Source organism: Natrix helvetica (genome assembly GCF_964273705.1).
Source record: "Natrix helvetica genome assembly, chromosome: 4".
Taxonomy (NCBI): Eukaryota; Metazoa; Chordata; class Lepidosauria; order Squamata; family Natricidae; genus Natrix; species Natrix helvetica.
In genome coordinates, this window is record NC_138550.1 from 61,024,877 (window position 1) to 61,042,184 (window position 17,308).

At 35.3% G+C, this 17,308-nt stretch overlaps 1 protein-coding gene across 2 annotated transcripts in view; it reads right to left on the minus strand.

Moving 5' to 3' along the window:
- The window catches only part of USP9X (ubiquitin specific peptidase 9 X-linked), a 162,805-nt gene that overhangs the window by 43,613 nt on the left and 101,884 nt on the right, over window positions 1–17,308 (minus strand). For both annotated transcript variants that reach the window (XM_081951522.1, XM_081951521.1), the window contains exons 24-33: window positions 16,989–17,267; window positions 15,729–15,854; window positions 15,388–15,513; window positions 12,701–12,867; window positions 10,470–10,578; window positions 8,687–8,833; window positions 8,362–8,508; window positions 7,389–7,611; window positions 6,330–6,547; window positions 2,164–2,354 (exon numbers count right to left, since the gene is read on the minus strand). In XM_081951522.1, the coding sequence (XP_081807648.1) occupies window positions 2,164–2,354; window positions 6,330–6,547; window positions 7,389–7,611; window positions 8,362–8,508; window positions 8,687–8,833; window positions 10,470–10,578; window positions 12,701–12,867; window positions 15,388–15,513; window positions 15,729–15,854; window positions 16,989–17,267 (1,733 nt within the window). The remainder of the gene's footprint in view (window positions 1–2,163; window positions 2,355–6,329; window positions 6,548–7,388; window positions 7,612–8,361; window positions 8,509–8,686; window positions 8,834–10,469; window positions 10,579–12,700; window positions 12,868–15,387; window positions 15,514–15,728; window positions 15,855–16,988; window positions 17,268–17,308) is intronic.

The window sequence follows — 17,308 nt, forward strand, 5'->3', positions numbered from 1 at the left end:
CTCCCACTAAATTCCTCTGCTTTGAAGTGGACTGAGTCGAAAAGCTGGGTAAGGCTAGCAACAGAGGCGTGGCTTAATTAATTTTAATCAGACTCAGTCGAATCCAAAGGCGGACAATGTCAACCCATGCATGGATGCTATCTCCACCTCTATTGAGAACATATGAAATACAACTGGAACAACAGGAATTAGATAATTCAAAATATGGAGAAGAAAATGATTGGGAGAATATATAAATTTTTACTGAAATATAAAATGGAGGAGGAGGTTGTCAAGGAAACTAGGGTAAGATGGGCAAAAACTTTCGGCTATAATATTGAATTGGAAAGATGGGAAAAATTTTGGGGAACAAATTTGAAATTGACTGTGTCTGTGGCGTACAAGGAAAACCAGTACAAAATGTTTTATAGATAGCATCTGCGCCCGCGAGACTTGCAAAAATATCTTCAAACTTATCCCCAATGTGTTAGCAATGTGAGAAAGCATATGGGATGTACTACCACAGATGGTGGACATGCGAGGTGGCCAAACTGGGTTAAAATCAAAAACTGGTTGGAAGTCATAACAGGAAATCAAATGGAAACCAGAGACTTTTTTATTAGGCTTAACCACAACAAAATACTGTAAAGAGACCATATACCTAATTCTACATATTATTACAGCGGCTAGAATAGCATATGGAAATGGAAGAACAACACAATGCGCAGAAATGGAGCAAGGAAATTCAAGGAAAGGAAGAAACAGAGTATTATTTAATTTGGGAAAAATGGTACAAGTGGTTAGGGGATAGAAATAAGAAATAAGGATTTGGAAAAGGTAGTTTGTATTATAGAAGAAGTAGGAATTAGTGACAAAAGCCTAAGAAAAGTAGGATTAACAAGTGTAAGAAAAATTGTATATTAGCAGAAGAAGAATAAAGACTGTCTGATACAAATGACCAAACATAGATTGATAAGTAGAAGAGAAAGAAATAACGGGATTAAAAGTGTAAAATTACATAGAAATGTATTGAGAGGGAGATAGTTTCTAAAGACCCACCTACAGATATTTGCTGTAAGAAGGAATGTGTAGTTCCGATAAATGTTGTGTATGTTTTTATCAATGTGTTTATAATAATTTTTTTTAAAAAAAGACATGCCTTTTCTGTTATTAGTGCCCACCTTGTGGAACATTCTCCCTCTGTGGACTAGACGGCCCCAACCCTGCTGGCCTTGTAAGGCACTAAAGATTTGGTTATTTCCCAGGCAGGGATCTGCTTCTTCATTGTGTTAGTGATTGGGTTTGTTGTTTCTTGTATTGTGAATTTTTATAATGTTTGTTATTGTTTCTATTCTATTTTATTTCTGTCTGCCACCAAGAGTCATTCATTTAGATGGGCAGCCATATAAATTGGAACAACAAATAAATAAAAATATAGCTTAAGATATCTTTTATTCTTGAACAGAAGATTGAATCTTTTCACGAGAACTATAATTGAAAATAATACCTGTGATATTTCAAACGGTAGTTTAAAGTAAATCTATTATTGATTTTATTTATATTGCTCTCATTTTATTTATCTTTATTTGAAACACATTTTCTTTATTATATATTCGACAAGACTATAAAACTATAAAATAAAAGCCTGGATTAAATGGGAACATTGTATTCCCAGTATTCTAAATTCAATCTGAAAAATTGCTAGCACCAAGATAACTACCAGAATTAATTAGCTTACAGTAAAAACTCTATGTCTATCAGCCTGTACAAACTCCCCACTTGGTTATTTTGTTTTTCCATGAACAGGTAGAAAAGATGGGAATTCAGCCATAGTTAGGAAGCTCAAGGACAAAAATCTTGTAATAGTTATTTTTGTGCTTTCCATTAAATTTATAAGCAGAAACTTCCCACTCAAGGATCTTCCTACTATGGTGGAGCCCGCATGAATTTAAAGCTTTTGTTTGCATTTTGTTGTATCAACAATCTACAAGATTTTATTTGAACTACCCAGTAACTTGTTTTACTTTGAGCAATTTTAGCTTGCTTTTTACATAGGTTAGAAAGTTCACATAAAACTATTATCAATTCAGAAATATAACTAAATTCTCTTAATTATTTATCAAGTGCATGGTGCTTGTAACATATCGTAGAAGATATTTCAACAAAAGTTAATTTCTCATTTACCTGAACTGTTTCCAAAATCCTCTCGGCACATAGTACTGTAATCTAGAAGCTGCTAAGTGGCCAAATATGACTTGGAGATGTCTTAATACACCTATGTTGTACTCTTTTCTGTCTTCTGTTTTACTTGAAGTTGGTTTATCTTCATATGGATGGGGATAGCCAAATACTTCATCTCGTGGATCAACATTGCTCTTAAAAAAGAATCATATATGTATACATGAAGACAACTGCAAAGTAGAGTTTGGTAGCTGGATTTATAATGAACTACCCTTTTGACACAGGATGATGGAGCTGATGCTCTAGGGACAACTGTCTCTCTTGATGAGAAGGGAATGCCAAAACGTGCAGAGGTGTTTGCTTGTCAATCACATGAACGGACTTCAGATGATATTATCATCAATAATATCATTGCATAGTATTCTGTGGTTTGTTGCAATCAGACAAATATTTAGATGGATTTGGCATTTTAGTCCATCTATTGAGTCCTTCCCATGAACCTGGGATGGGAAGATGTGGATGTTTGATGGTGCTACAGATATTGTCGCAGAATGTAAGTTGTTCCAAGAAAAGCTGACTTTTGCAATTGACTGATGTAAATTTGTCAATGCCAATGATGTTCCAATTATTTTGATATTACACCCAAGGCACCTATTATTATTATTGATACTACTTTGCATTTTGCCACAGTTGTTCTATTCCACCATCACCATTATCATTTCCACCCACTTTTTAAATACATATTTGGTCAATTCAGGGTGAGAAATATAACTAATACTCTTGTCTCCTATTTCCCCACAATGACAATCCTGTGAAGTGGATTGGGTTGAGAGAGTGACTGGCCCAAAGTCACCCAGCTGGATTTTCATGTCTAAGGGAAGCTTAGAACTCACAATTTCCTGGTTTCTAAATCAGCATCTTAACCACTACACAAAACTGCTGATCTGTATTTGTTTACCAATTATATATTAGCCACAAACATTTTAAAAATGATAATTTTTAAAACATAGATCACACTTCCCTTCCTTCTTTGTAAGGAATTTTTTCCCCTTTCATTGGAATGGCCTATCAACTCCATCATCCAGTGATCAGAAAGTCATTAATCTAACCATCCACTATTTTGTGTAGACAAATCAATATAGCTGACATTACACAAATATATAACAATAGCATTCTTCCAAAAAGCAGATTACAGCTTTGTGACAGCACTCTGTGTAATCTAACGGTGTAACTGATGAGTCCATTTGTTTATCTTGAATGGGCTGATTTTGAATGAATGAAAGGTAGACATGATATAAGTGCTAATCAGTGAAATCCCTACTCCTAGCACTATTCATTACCAAGTTAATATTGATTCTTTTAGGCCAGAGTTCAAAGTGATGCATTCTCTTTATCCAAGGGATAATGTGATACCCACTTGACATAGCTCCTAGCTTGTACCATGATAATGGATTGCTCACAAGGGCATTAACCCTTCATCAATTAAATAACCTGAGATTAATACATTCTGTGCCTCTTATATCTAACCAAGTACATTTTTCTGTAACATTAAAAATACTAATTCAGACTGCATGCATGCATGTATAAAATTATTTGCCTTATTAAATTTCTCATCTATTTAAGACAACAAATGTATTCCAGCTTCAAGTTGGCAACTGAGACACCAAAATAAAGTGGCACAATCTATTGCTTTATGGCTATCTTGTTTTTTGTTCTATAAGTATAGCTTATATGGCTAATGCAAACATATTAGGTTATTGAAAACAGCCTGATCCCATGAGTAATTATTTATGTTTCATATGCAGGATTAGATGAATAAAATTTATTTGACTTAACCATCCTTGGGAATGGATGGGTGAATAGACATTGTGGACATAATGGCAAAGCAATCCCTTTCTTGAAAATCTATAGAGATATGTTCAGAAAAGAAACATGTGAAGTTCCCAAGAGCTGACCTAATTAATTTATGAGCCTCGAGATGATGTCAACTTCTAAAGCATTGGCAATACATTGCAATGTAAGTGTACTATATTCAACATGTGTACATTATGGACATCTTCGGATTCTATACTTATGTACACAGCATGTGCCATAGAGGATATATAAGGCATATTTCTCACTTTGTATGTCTTATCAAGTTGATGCATTGAAATAATGTATTCACTCCTATCTTGTTTCAACAGTCTCTATAATAATAAGTAATCTAAAATTCTGTCACTTGAAAAAGAAATGTTATTTTTTGATCCAATGAAGTTAGCACTTTACTGAAATCACCCCATGTAACAGCTCCACTACTATAATTTGCAAATAGACAATGTATGCTTTATACAATAATACAATAGTAGAGTTGGAAGGGACCTTGGAGGCCTTCTAGTCCAACCCCCTGCCTAGGCAGGAAACCCTATACCGTTTCAGACAGATGGCTATCCAACATCTTCTTAAAGACTTCCAGTGTTGAGGCATTCACAACTTCTGGAGGCAAGCTGTTCCACTGATTAATTGTTCTAACTGTCAGGAAATTTCTCCTCAGTTCTAAGTTGCTTCTCTCCTTGATTAGTTTCCACCCATTGCTTCTTGTTCTACCCTCAGGTGCCTTGGAGAATAGTTTGACTCCCTCTTCTTTGTGGCAACCCCTGAGATATTGGAACACTGCTATCATGTCTCCCCTAGTCCTTCTTTCTCTTAAGCTAGACATACCCAGTTCCTGCAACCGTTCTTCATATGTTTTAGTCTCCAGTCCCCTAATCATCTTTGTTGCTCTTCTCTGCACTCTTTCTAGAGTCTCCACATCTTTTTTACATTGTGGCGACCAGAACTGAATGCAGTATTCCAAGTGTGGCCTTACCAAGGCATTATAAAGTGGTATTAATACTTCATGTGATCTTGATTCTATCCCTCTGTTGATGCAGCCTAGAACTGTGTTGGCTTTTTTGGCAGCTGCTGCACACTGCTGGCTCATATTTAAATGGTTGTCCACTAGAACTCCAAGATCCCTCTCACAGTTACTACTATTGAGCACGGTACCACCTATACTGTACCTGTGCATTCCGTTTTTGTTGCCTAAATGTAGAACCTTACTCTTTTCACCATTGAATTTCATTTTATTAGATAGTGCCCAATGTTCAAGTTTGTCAAGATCCTTCTGTATCTTAAGCCTATCTTCTGGAGTGTTGGCTATTCCTGCCAGCTTGGTATCATCTGCAAATTTGATGAGTTCCCCATTTATTCCCTCATCCAAATCATTGATGAAGATGTTGAAGAGTACTGGGCCTAAAACAGAGCCTCGGGGTACTCCACTGCATACTTCCCTCCATGTAGATGCAGACAATAACGCCAGACACAACGACAGATCAAAATAGAATGAGAAGTACTGAGCTTCAGACTCATTCGTTAAGTACTATTTGTTAAAATATTGATCCCTGAAATCAAGATCAAACAGTGGACTGATTTGAAAGGTAAGTATGGTTTGCCACAAACTGTAATTAAACTTATTTTCTTCTCCTTTCAAGGAAAAACATGAGAGGGGGATGACAAGGGTTCATAGCTCATCACTGTACATTCTCTTAACTATGTCTTGTTATACTTTTTCATGATCAAAATCATGCTCCTTCATCATTCCAGTATCTTTCCCTTTTTATCTCTTTTTACAATCAGATTTACATAAATGTGTTGTGTCCATACTGTATTGAATGCCATTCAATAACTTACATCATATTTTGAAACATTAATGTAGCTTACAATTCAGGAAATGATTGCTCAAAGATTGTATCAGAAAATGGATAGGTATCATTCAAGATGTCAAATTTAAAAAGTCACTGTTTGTAAACAGAGAACATTGAAAGTATTTTAAAGAGCAGACAAATTGTTTGAGCATAATGATAAGAAGAGTTTAAAAAGATAGGCCACATTTAATGTATTTGAGAAAGCGAGAAAACAACATCAAACTTGTATAACACAGGATATCTGCTTTTAAAATTGCTGATATTACTAAGAACTAACATAAATCATAGAATGTAGCTTCTATGCATTTTTTAAATTGTTGGTAATTAAAAACTTATTATGAAGCGTGCATATATATGTATTCAGAATAAAAGCCAATAGTCAGACTTAAAGAACAAAGGAAGCACAATTGGATACAGTATTATATACTAAGCAAAATGAAGTATTACCTCATCTTGTTTCTCATCTCCAGACATGTCATCATCTACATCACTGCCTGTTCCATCAATTGCAAGAATTCCATTTCTGATGGCAGGAATCATATATAGTTGCTGAATGACAGAATTCATGTAACAAGTGGCTCCAGCATTTTTAAGCCCAACAAATCCCTTTGGTGGTCGTGGTCCAACAGGTGGCAAATATTCCCATTCTGTTAGTGCTTCACAAGCTAGGATAAATTAAACATATTAGACCATTAACAGCTTATAACTCAAAATATATTAGTAGGCTAATTGCTAGTGCAATTAATGAATATGCAAAACATATTCATAAAATAAGTTTATTTCAAATGCAATTCTATTCTATATTTGCATTTTGCATGAAAATGTGTAAATTAGGAATTATATTCCTCAGCATCTTTTCCTAAGCACAAATAGATAAAATGAAATCTACAGTCAAACGAAGCACAAAACTATATAGAAAGCCTTCTTTAAATAATTTATCTGCAAGTTATTTTAAGATGATTTGAAAAATTGCTAATTTGTAAAACAATGCATTAATTTGCCAAAACTGAATAAAGACTTGGGACAGGATCGCAAAATTAATGTTTCTAGGTTCCTGAAGGACAGGGAACTAATAATACTTTGATGTTTCCTTTTCCAATTGCAATTATTCAAGTCGCTTCAACCAATCACTGATAGTTTTCAAAGAATCTCTAATGTAACAATGTAGAACTGAAGCCTCTAAGAATCCAGTACCTTCCAGTCCTAACCAAATTTAACCTCTACCTACTATTTTTAGGAAGTATGATTATACTATCCAGCAGTCATCTCGAAGAAAAAGGTTAGTTCTGGATTTAAGCAAGAAACAGCATATTTTCTTTCTCATTCAACACCAACAATCTTCTGTATAATTTTTTTAAATGCTCAAAGACTACAATCCAGAGAAATGGGCCTAATATTCTCCAAACCAACATTTCCCCCAAATAAATTATGAAAATATATAAAAGTATATGAAGTTGCCCACATTAAAATTAATAGAAAAATGTTAAAATATGAAATAATACGTACTAGTTATTGCAGTGCCTATATAGTACATTTCAGTCAAAGTATCTACTATTTGTTTGAGGTTACGGACACAGCCCACTGCTAAGGCTACTAACAGCTCAAATCCAGCATTAATGGTAGCTGGGGAACTACAGACCGGTATTGCCTGCTCAGCGGGTAATTCTCCATTTCTCATGTATTGCAAGTAAACATTTGATGCGGGAAAGATGAAATCATCTATTAATTCCTGAAAAATAGTAAATAAAATATCTGTTATTAATTTAGGAACTATCCAGATCAGAAGTAACATCACTTAATGTCACACTGTCTTAGATTTTTAGAAGAGAGGATTACTTTATCTGTAAGGAAGGAAGAAAACCTAAATCCCATAACTCCATTATGTGACCATAATTCAGAAGATTGTAGATTGTTTAAAAATATATACAACAAATGCGTGTGTGTGTGTGTGTGTGTGTGTGTGTGTGTGTGTGAATAGTTTATCAAACCTATTTAGCCACAGCTGAGAGGCCAGATAATAACAACAGTTATTTGAATAAAAAATTTCCAGGCAGGGATATTTGCCCTAATTTTCACAGAGCAAATTGCCCTTAATTTGATCACAGATTTCTTGTCCCATTCCTATTTCAGTTAGGATTCTAGCATGCTTAAGATGAAATGAGGTTTTTTTTTAAATTTATGGTGCATCATGTTACATTTACCCCAGTTACATAAAGGACTCTTTATTCAATGACTTACTTTATTTAGAACTTTATAAAAATTGAGAAAAGATAAAAAGTTTTTTCCCTTCCTTCTCTCAACAGAAATTTTGCTGTGATTTACATATAGATCTACATATTTTGAAGATTCGAACATTCAATTAATTTAATTATCATTATGTTTTTTGTAAATATGCTAACATTCATTATAAATTATAATTTGTATATTTTTCACTTTGCTAGTTTATAATTTTAGAACGTTTTGTACAGCAGTAACTTACTTTGATAAGATTAGCACCACCCTTTTCACAACCAATGTGGTATTTTTTTTCAGGAGTTTGGAATGCCAACAATTCTTTGGTAACTCCAAGATGACCTTCTAGAATAGTTTCCTCTACACCTGTTTCTCCTGTCCTTTTCACTTCATCCTAAGGAAGGAGAATACTCAGACACATGAATTTTCAAATAACATTTGAAGGGAAGTACTTATCAGCTAATTTACTATAATTATTCCATTTTTATTTTACATATTTGGATCCAAGGCAATTAACACTTAAATTTAAAACAAATTACAAGTGATGACAAAATAACAGGAAAACAACTTACCCTGATCCTTTTAAGCCAATCAATTTCATTATTAAGCAGAACTTCAGCATTGGGCACATTAATATTACTATTGTAAGCATAATTTAGAAGATGTCTTAACAGAGTAAAGTAATCTCCTGAATGTTTAGCACGTTCTCGTGCAGTACTCTGAAACAAAATATCAACATAATTGAAAATATACTTTCATTAATAGTCATAATACAGAATATTTCTTAAAGTCTATGTCCAGTTCAGACCTCCTGATAAGCAAGATTCCATTAAATAAGCCTGCTCTCAAAAGTGTACACATACATAGACACATGCTATATCCACATGCTATATAATGCAAGTTTGCATTGTTAGAAATACTATATTTTCACAATTTTCCTCTAGTGCCACATACTTTCTATCATATTCTAGATAGTTTTCAAATGTATCCTAACTCTTTGGAAATATTCCTTAGCATGTGATGCAGGGATATCTTGGTACATGAAAAAAATGTAGTTGTATAATTTCTGGATGTGACCTAAAGTTCCAATTCAAAGTACATTTCATGCTCTTACAAATATCTTGATTTATTGCTTTAAATAATGGAAGTACTTCCTTTTGACTGTACAATCCACCAGAGTTCAGTAAAACCATTATTTGGAAAACAGACCACATGCATTCAACAAGCTTCTTTACCAGTACATTAGTAAAATAACCACTGGTAAAAGTACCATGGTTAATCAATCATACAATAGGCCATTGTTCCTCTCTATTTTGTTCAGGTCAGATGACCCCTGCAATATTAAGTCACATTATCATATTTTATGAAGGCCATTGACAAACTGCAGGATGTCCAGAAAAGAGCAACCAAGATCAAAAGAAATTTAGAAAGAAATATGTACAAGTAGTTCTTGCTTAGCAACTGCCTCATTTAGCAATTGTACAACAGTGAGGGAAAAAGTAACTTTATGATCAAATCCTTGCATGTACAAGCTTTGCATATGTGTGAAGAAAAGCTGAAGATTATAAACAGAGTGAGTTTCACTTAGCAATCACTTCTCTTAATGACCAAGTTGCTAACCCCAATTTGGTCATTAAATGAGGACTATCTGTAGGAGTTTGAAGTCCTTCAATATGTTTAATCTAGATGAAAATGGGAGTACAAGAAAATTGTTGTTTCGTCAATTTTTGTCAATATAGTTAATTTTAGAATAGCTTTTTCTATGCTTTATGTGAATCAGTTCTGAAAATCACAGCCTCAGCATTTAATACAAATGAATATAATGAAGCAGTCAAAATGTTCACTAGTAATAATTAATACAGTAAATTTGGGATTTATCTTATACTAATATTACATCTTTAAACAATATACTGATTAAAATATTGTAAGCATATTTCAACAAACATCAACATATTGAAGCTAATGAAATAGACACATTTCTAATATAACGAAAATTTGAATCATATTGAAACAGAAGTTTAATATTAGAGAGAAAAATATTGAAGGGCTGCTCTAAGTAAAACTGTACCAGCATCACAGCAAATTACTCATAGATGTCTAATATATAATCATAATACAATTTGCATGGAAAAGCTGTCCATTTACGGGTTTATCATACAGTGTACATCTTCAGAAGGCAATTTTACAAGACAGAATGGAAAAAAATCTGCATTTTTTGAATAAAGCCTTTTTATATATTGATTTGATAATGTATATTGAGAAAAAGTATGGAAGTATGGTAACTAAAATTAAATATGTATTATTTCCTATGACATTGGAATATATATACAAATGATAAAGTTTAAAATGTCTTACCCCTAACACAGTAAATAACAGAGTTATAAAAAAAAGAAGTGGTCGTTGTCCCATACAACATCGGGTAGCCATTAAGAAGAACTGCTCCTGTGCCATTTGCCGAACAGTTCTAAAAATTTCAAGCAGAAAAAAGAGAGATTAATAAACATATTTTAAATAAAACTAATCTTAAAATTATTTAAAGGATAATACATTGTTACTCTCTTGTGTCCTTGGTGCAATTCATTATATCCTTTATATACTCAGCAAATCTGATCTAGATCATTAGAGAAACCTCTGGAGCTGACTAAGAGAACGTGGGAGGCTGCAATCATCCTTTCCCTTCTGGAAAAATAAAAATGCTTCTACTGATGAAACATTCAAAGCAAGTCTATCACAAGTGTTTATACCTATTCATACTCAAGAGCTCCCTTTCTTCTTCTTTTTCACCACCACCACCAGCACTATCACCATCTGCCTATCCCAGGACGTTGGGAAAGATTAAATATTTTGGCTGGCTGTGTGATTAATATAAAAAGTTATTAAATATCAGAAATAAGGAAAGGAACATTGTCCATCTAAGCAGCATATAAATAAAATTCTTCCATAATACTGCAGTAATTAGAACCCAGTAATAAAAGAAAATATAATCAAATAAAATGCAAATTACAGTCCAATAGTTCTACGTTATTTACTATACTGACCACCTGCAGTTGCTTCTAGAGGCATGGGTATCCAATGAGCTTACTTTCATCAGTATCATGCCACAGCATTCTTTTGCATGTAATACAGTCAGGTCCAGAAATATTGGGACATCGACACAATTCTAACATCTTTGGCTCTATACACCACCACAATGGGGTTGGAATGAAAGAAACACAATGTGCTTTAACTGCAGACTGTCAGCTTTAATTTGAGGGTATGTATATCCAACTCAGGTGAACGGTGTAGGACTTACAGCAGTTTGCATATATGCCTCCCACTTGTTAAAGGGCCAAAGGTATTGGGACAGAATAATAATCATAAATCAAACTTTCCCTTCTCAATACTTGGTTGCAAATCCTTTGCAGTCAATCACAGCCTGAAGTCTGGAACGCCAGTTGGCCAGATCAAGAACACTCTCCAGGAGGTAGGTGTATGTGTGTCAAAGTCAACAATCAAGAGAAGACTTCACCAGAATGAATACAGAGGGTTCACCACAAGATGTAAACCATTGGTGAGCCTCAAAAACAGGAGGGCCAGATTAGAGTTTGCCAAACAACATCTAACAAAGCCTTCACAGTTCTGGAACAAGATCCTATGGACAGATGAGACCAAGATCAACTTGTACCAGAGTGATGGAAGAGAAGAGTATGGAGAAGGAAAGGAACTGCTCATGATCCTAAGCATACCACCTCATCAGTGAAGCATGGTGGTGGTAGTGTCATAGCGTGGGCATGTATGGCTGCCAATGGAACTGGTTTTCTGGTATTTATTGATGATGTGACTGCTGACAAAAGCAGCAGGATGAATTCTGAAATGTTTCAGGCAATATTATCTGCTCACATTCAGCCAAATACTGCAGAACTCATTGGATGACGCTTCACAGTGCAGATGGACAATGACCCAAAGCATACTGCAAAAGCAACCAAATAGGTTTTGCAGGGAAAGAAGTGGAATGTTATGCAATGGCCAAGTCAATCACCTGACCTGAATCCCATTGAGCATGCATTTCACTTGCTGAAGACAAAACTGAAAGGAAAATGCCCCAAGAACAAGCAGGAACTGAAGACAGTTGCAGTAGAGGCCTGGCAGAGCATCTCCAGGGATGAAACCCAGTGTCTGGTGATGTCTATGCGTTCCAGACTTCAGGCTGTGATTGACTGCAAAGGATTTGCAACCAAGTATTAAGAAGGGAAAGTTTGATTTATGATTATTATTCTGTCCCAATACCTTTGGCCCTTTAACAAGTGGGAGGCACATATGCAAACTGCTGTAAGTCCTACACCGTTCACCTGAGTTGGATATACATACCCTCAAATTAAAGCTGACAGTCTGCAGTTAAAGCACATTGTGTTTGTTTCATTCCAACTCCATTGTGGTGGTGTATAGAGCCAAAGATGTTAGAATTGTGTAGATGTCCCAGTATTTCTGGACCTGACTGTGTATGTGATGAATTGGCATCATGTCATTTTTGTCATTCTGCCTGTCCTCAAGGATACTACTGACTAGGGAGCAATTGATAAAACAAATGAAATATTAAAATCACTTACTTGCTGTGACAATGCAGTAACAAATCAATGATAAATGTTTGCCATGCTTTTTCTTTACTTAGTGCATCCAGTGCAGTTGGAATTAGAGCAAAGCAAAGCGTCATTGCTTCAAGTGCTTCACAGCAAACTTGTTCATCTTCTGAATCTGGTTCATTGCCTGCATTTGTCTATAAAATAAATCAGAAATAATCAGCATAGCATATATGATAAAGGGGGATAGATTACGTTCTTAATTGTTCCTTCAAGCGAAAGGAAATTACATATACTACCATATTTTTCGGAGTATAAGATGCACCTTTTTCCTGCAAAAAAGAGGCTGAAAATCTGGGTGTGCCTTATACACTGAATATAGCATTTTTTGCCTCCTGGAACCCCGCCCGCGTCAGCACAATAGCTATGCATAGCCTTATGGAGGCTTTCAGAGAGCTCCTAAGGGCTGGGGAGGGCAGAAATGAGCAAAAAACGGGCCATTTTTTGCTCACTTTTGCCCCACCCCCAGCCCCCTGGAACATCCTATAAGCCTCCATAAGGTATGCATGCCCTTTTTTGATGAAAAATGGGCTGGTTTTTTGCTCGTTTTTGCCCCCACCAGGAGCACTCTTACACGTTTTTTTGGAAAAAAACGGGCCCATTTTCATGAAAAACGGGCTGTTTGGGGGAGGTTTGCAGAGTGCAAATTTGTCTCTTCAAAACCTTGGTCCGTCTTATACTCCGGTGCGTCTTATACTCCAAAAAATACGGTACTTAACATCACAAACTTTAATGGTATACTAAAATCAAATCTGAAAATCGAATTAAAGATTTGAAGAGCTGATAAAGCATACTGTGAAACAATAATCTAACTATGCTGAGTTGAAATAGATTTCATAGGAATTCAAATTACACACAAGGGATTGGTGATAATGAAAAGTGCACAAGGGAGGAAAGAAAATACAACCCTTGGTCATGATTGTCAAGAATAAAATATTTTGAGAAGATGTTTTAATTAATTATCTGGACTTTGTGTTTATTAGATAAATAGGTTTCTCAAAGGAATACCTTCTTTCCACAATCATTCACGTTCAGAGGAGAAATTAACAATACTCTATCTTTAAGCTTTACTACAAAAACTCAAGCCAAAGAATTTAGCCTAGATCCAACACAAGCAGCAGCCATACTTCTTTTCTGAAATTATATGATCAAATTATTACTTTAGTTTTACTAAAAATAATAAACATTTAAGGCTGATTATATTTATTTTCAGATGTATCATGGGGCACAGATGATACAACAACAGGTAAATATCTGCTTTTAATTAAAATTATTTTAATTAATATTTTACAAAAGTAAAATATTTCTTCCAAATATTTCACAGCATAAAAGAAATCCGACTGGAAAACATGAATGTCATGTGAGATATGCATATAAATACAGATTTTATGAGCATCTACAGCAGACATGTCAAACTTAAGGCCCGTGGGCCAAATCCCCCCTGCGATGGGTTTAGATCTGGCCCATGGAGTCACCCTGAAAATGGTGAGAAGCCAGCCCCACATCGCATTGCATTGGCCCCACGCCGTAGGGCGCGGGGTACACCGGTCCTTCTCCATGGGGTGACTCATGTGTTGCTGGGCGCCTGCCTCTCTGAAGGTGTGAATTTTCTCTAGCATGACGGTGAGACTGTCCCAGCAAAGTGGCCCCATCCCAGAGAGATTCCAGAGTGAGTGGACCCCAGGCTTTCCACTCCCTGATGTGACCGCTGTGAGTGCCACATTCGCCTCTCCGACTCTGCCACATGGTGGAGAGGGCAACTTGGAGCCAGCTCCCGCCAATGCTTAGTTTGTGCCACCCTGCACTCCCGTCTCCCCATCCACGGATTCGACTTTTGTCCCACCATCCTGGTGGGAATAGTCTTCCAAAGACTATTGCCACTAGTAAGGATTGCTTATATGAATGAAAGATAAATGAAGAACATGCCTCTTGGCCTTACAATTACAAAGTAACCACAGAGCACAACCTTACCACTGATTCCATCTTTTTTATAAAGTTGTACAATGGATATTACATTCCAAATCTAAAAAGCAGGTGGAAAATGCAAATAAAAAAGCTGAAGAAATGTAGTTATACCAATTCAGATTTTAAATAGGTTTAACAATCAGAAACGATGTTTGGAGCCTGGAACATGGAAAGTACTACTGCAGACAAGAGATTCAAATAGTAAGCCCTCCAGCTTTAGGCCTCATGTCCAGGGGACGGTGAGGTTCCTCTGGTGGACGAGGCTTTGGTGCTCACCCTGGTTTCTCCTTCCTTCCCTGGAGACCTTTGGATCCCCCTCCTAGTCTTGCCTGCCTCCCTTGCCAGCGCTCCTTGACATGAGTGATGTCGAGCCGGCCACACCCACTCAGCCACGCCCTCCTGGCCCTTTGAGGGCAACCATAATGCTGATGCGGCCCTCAATGAAATTGAGTTTGATACCCCTGATCTACAGATTTACTTAAACACAAAGAAATAATGAATTAAGCAATTTTGTGATAAAAGCAACAGCCTTAATTTTATATGCAGAGGTATGAAATTGCAAAATTACTTAAATATTCTTTAAATAATTGTAAAAACATTTTTTTCTACTAAGATATACTAACAAGTATACCAATAGTATGGTTCTTCTTATTAAAACAAATTAGAACTGAATGCTGGCTCAGTTTTCTTACCTTTTCATAAATTTTACTAATATCTTCATTTGAGCTGAATACCAGTTGTACTGATCCACATCCAGAAGCCCATACAATTTTTTGCACTGCTCTAATAACACAAATATCAGGAATAAACTTTGAAGCCTGAAAACCGAAACAGAAAATTATAATAAGTAATCTACCATTTCACACATTATAAGTATGTATTTAAAAGTGAATCCATAGTACAGCAGTCCATCGTTTTGCATCACTCACAGAAAGACAATTTAGTTACCTAAATTAGCTTAATCATCTATCGCAGCCACTCCCAGTCTTCAAGCCAAAGAGTTTGGAAGTGCTCAATATTTAACCATACTAACCTCATCAGATATTTGCTGTGCAAGGCGTATTGCTACATTTCTTAACATGCACTCTGAAGTTGGATTGGGAATGTTCTGCAGAGCAGTTTGCAACACCACCGCCTGGTCATGAGTCGCTTGGTTGATCTGCAACAATTTATGTTCATTATTAGTATTATTAAATGGATAACACATTCTGTTCAACAGTAAAAGTATATTCAGAACATTTTTTTCACTTCTTTTATACAAATACAACCAAAAATATTAATATGAATGTTCAGTTATTCTTACGATAATGAAGTTTATTAAAATAGTACTGTACAGATAATTTCTCTATGACATATTTCATCTCATACAAACCTTTAATATCATCTTATTATAAATCTTAATGCAACTGAAAAAGTCATACGTCACTTTTTTCAGTGCAGTTGTAACTGAATGGTCATTAATTGAACTGCTGCTAAGTAGAGGACTTCCCGTACTTTCGTTTCCGTCATAAATCCTGAGTTGTTCTCTGTATGTCTATTTACAAGTCTATGATGCTCAATGCAAACAAGACATTAAGCAACTTTCAAAATAGTACAAACTTTAGAATAAAACAAATGTAAAATTTGTAGCACAAACCAAACAGATATTAAGAAAACCTTTCATATTCATCATCACTCCAAAAAATTACACTACCAGTAATCAGCCAATCAATGGATATAAGGGTAGGAACCTTATATCGTTTTATCAGGCCCTAATGGCTTTTAAATAACCAGATCTTAATGGTTTTCCTAAACGCCAGCATAGTTATTGATGATTTGAATGCAGGTCAGATTAAGATTTAGGAACGTTCACTTCTCACTTATGCTATTCTCTGTTTACTTATTTACTATCCTTTCACTGGCACCTTACCAACTGTGATCATTAAATGGCTCCTGATGGAGAAATAAGCTTTATGTGATCAAAAGGTCCAAACAATTATTTCAAATTTAAGTTAACAGCAGGAAGCATTCATACAGAAAATAATGTATGCTAATAAAATGACAAAGGAGAGGAAATAAAGCCTAGTTTCCAGAACTCTTAGATAAATTTATTTGGTTCAAATGCCAATGGGAAAAGTAAATGAGAACAGGATTTGCATAGATATATTTTTTAAAAAGATTGGAAGCTGTGTCTTTAACTTTTTTTTCTTTATTTATATTGTTTCTAACACTTTTTATTTTTCTACTTTTTAAATATACTTTTTGTTGTTTAGTTGTACAAAAATAAAAATTATACAAAAATAATTATGGTTACCGGTGACATTGGGCTTGTACCCTCTACAACTGGTTGACAAGCTTCTGCCACAGCTCTCACGTGGCCATAACCAATTGCAGTCAGCAGTAGCTTTGCTATTTTTAAAGCATTTAGGTAGGCCCCCCTTCTTGTTTCCATATCTGCATTTGGCAAGAAATTATTTCTAGTCAGCATACTCAACACCAGAGGTAAGCCACCACTTTTTAAGAAATTGAACTGAAAGTCAGTAGCATCTTCTCCCAGAGGCAAATTGGCAGGCATTAACAAGGCATAAACTACCTGGAAAATAGAGGAAAAAAATACAAAAATGTCACTTCAAT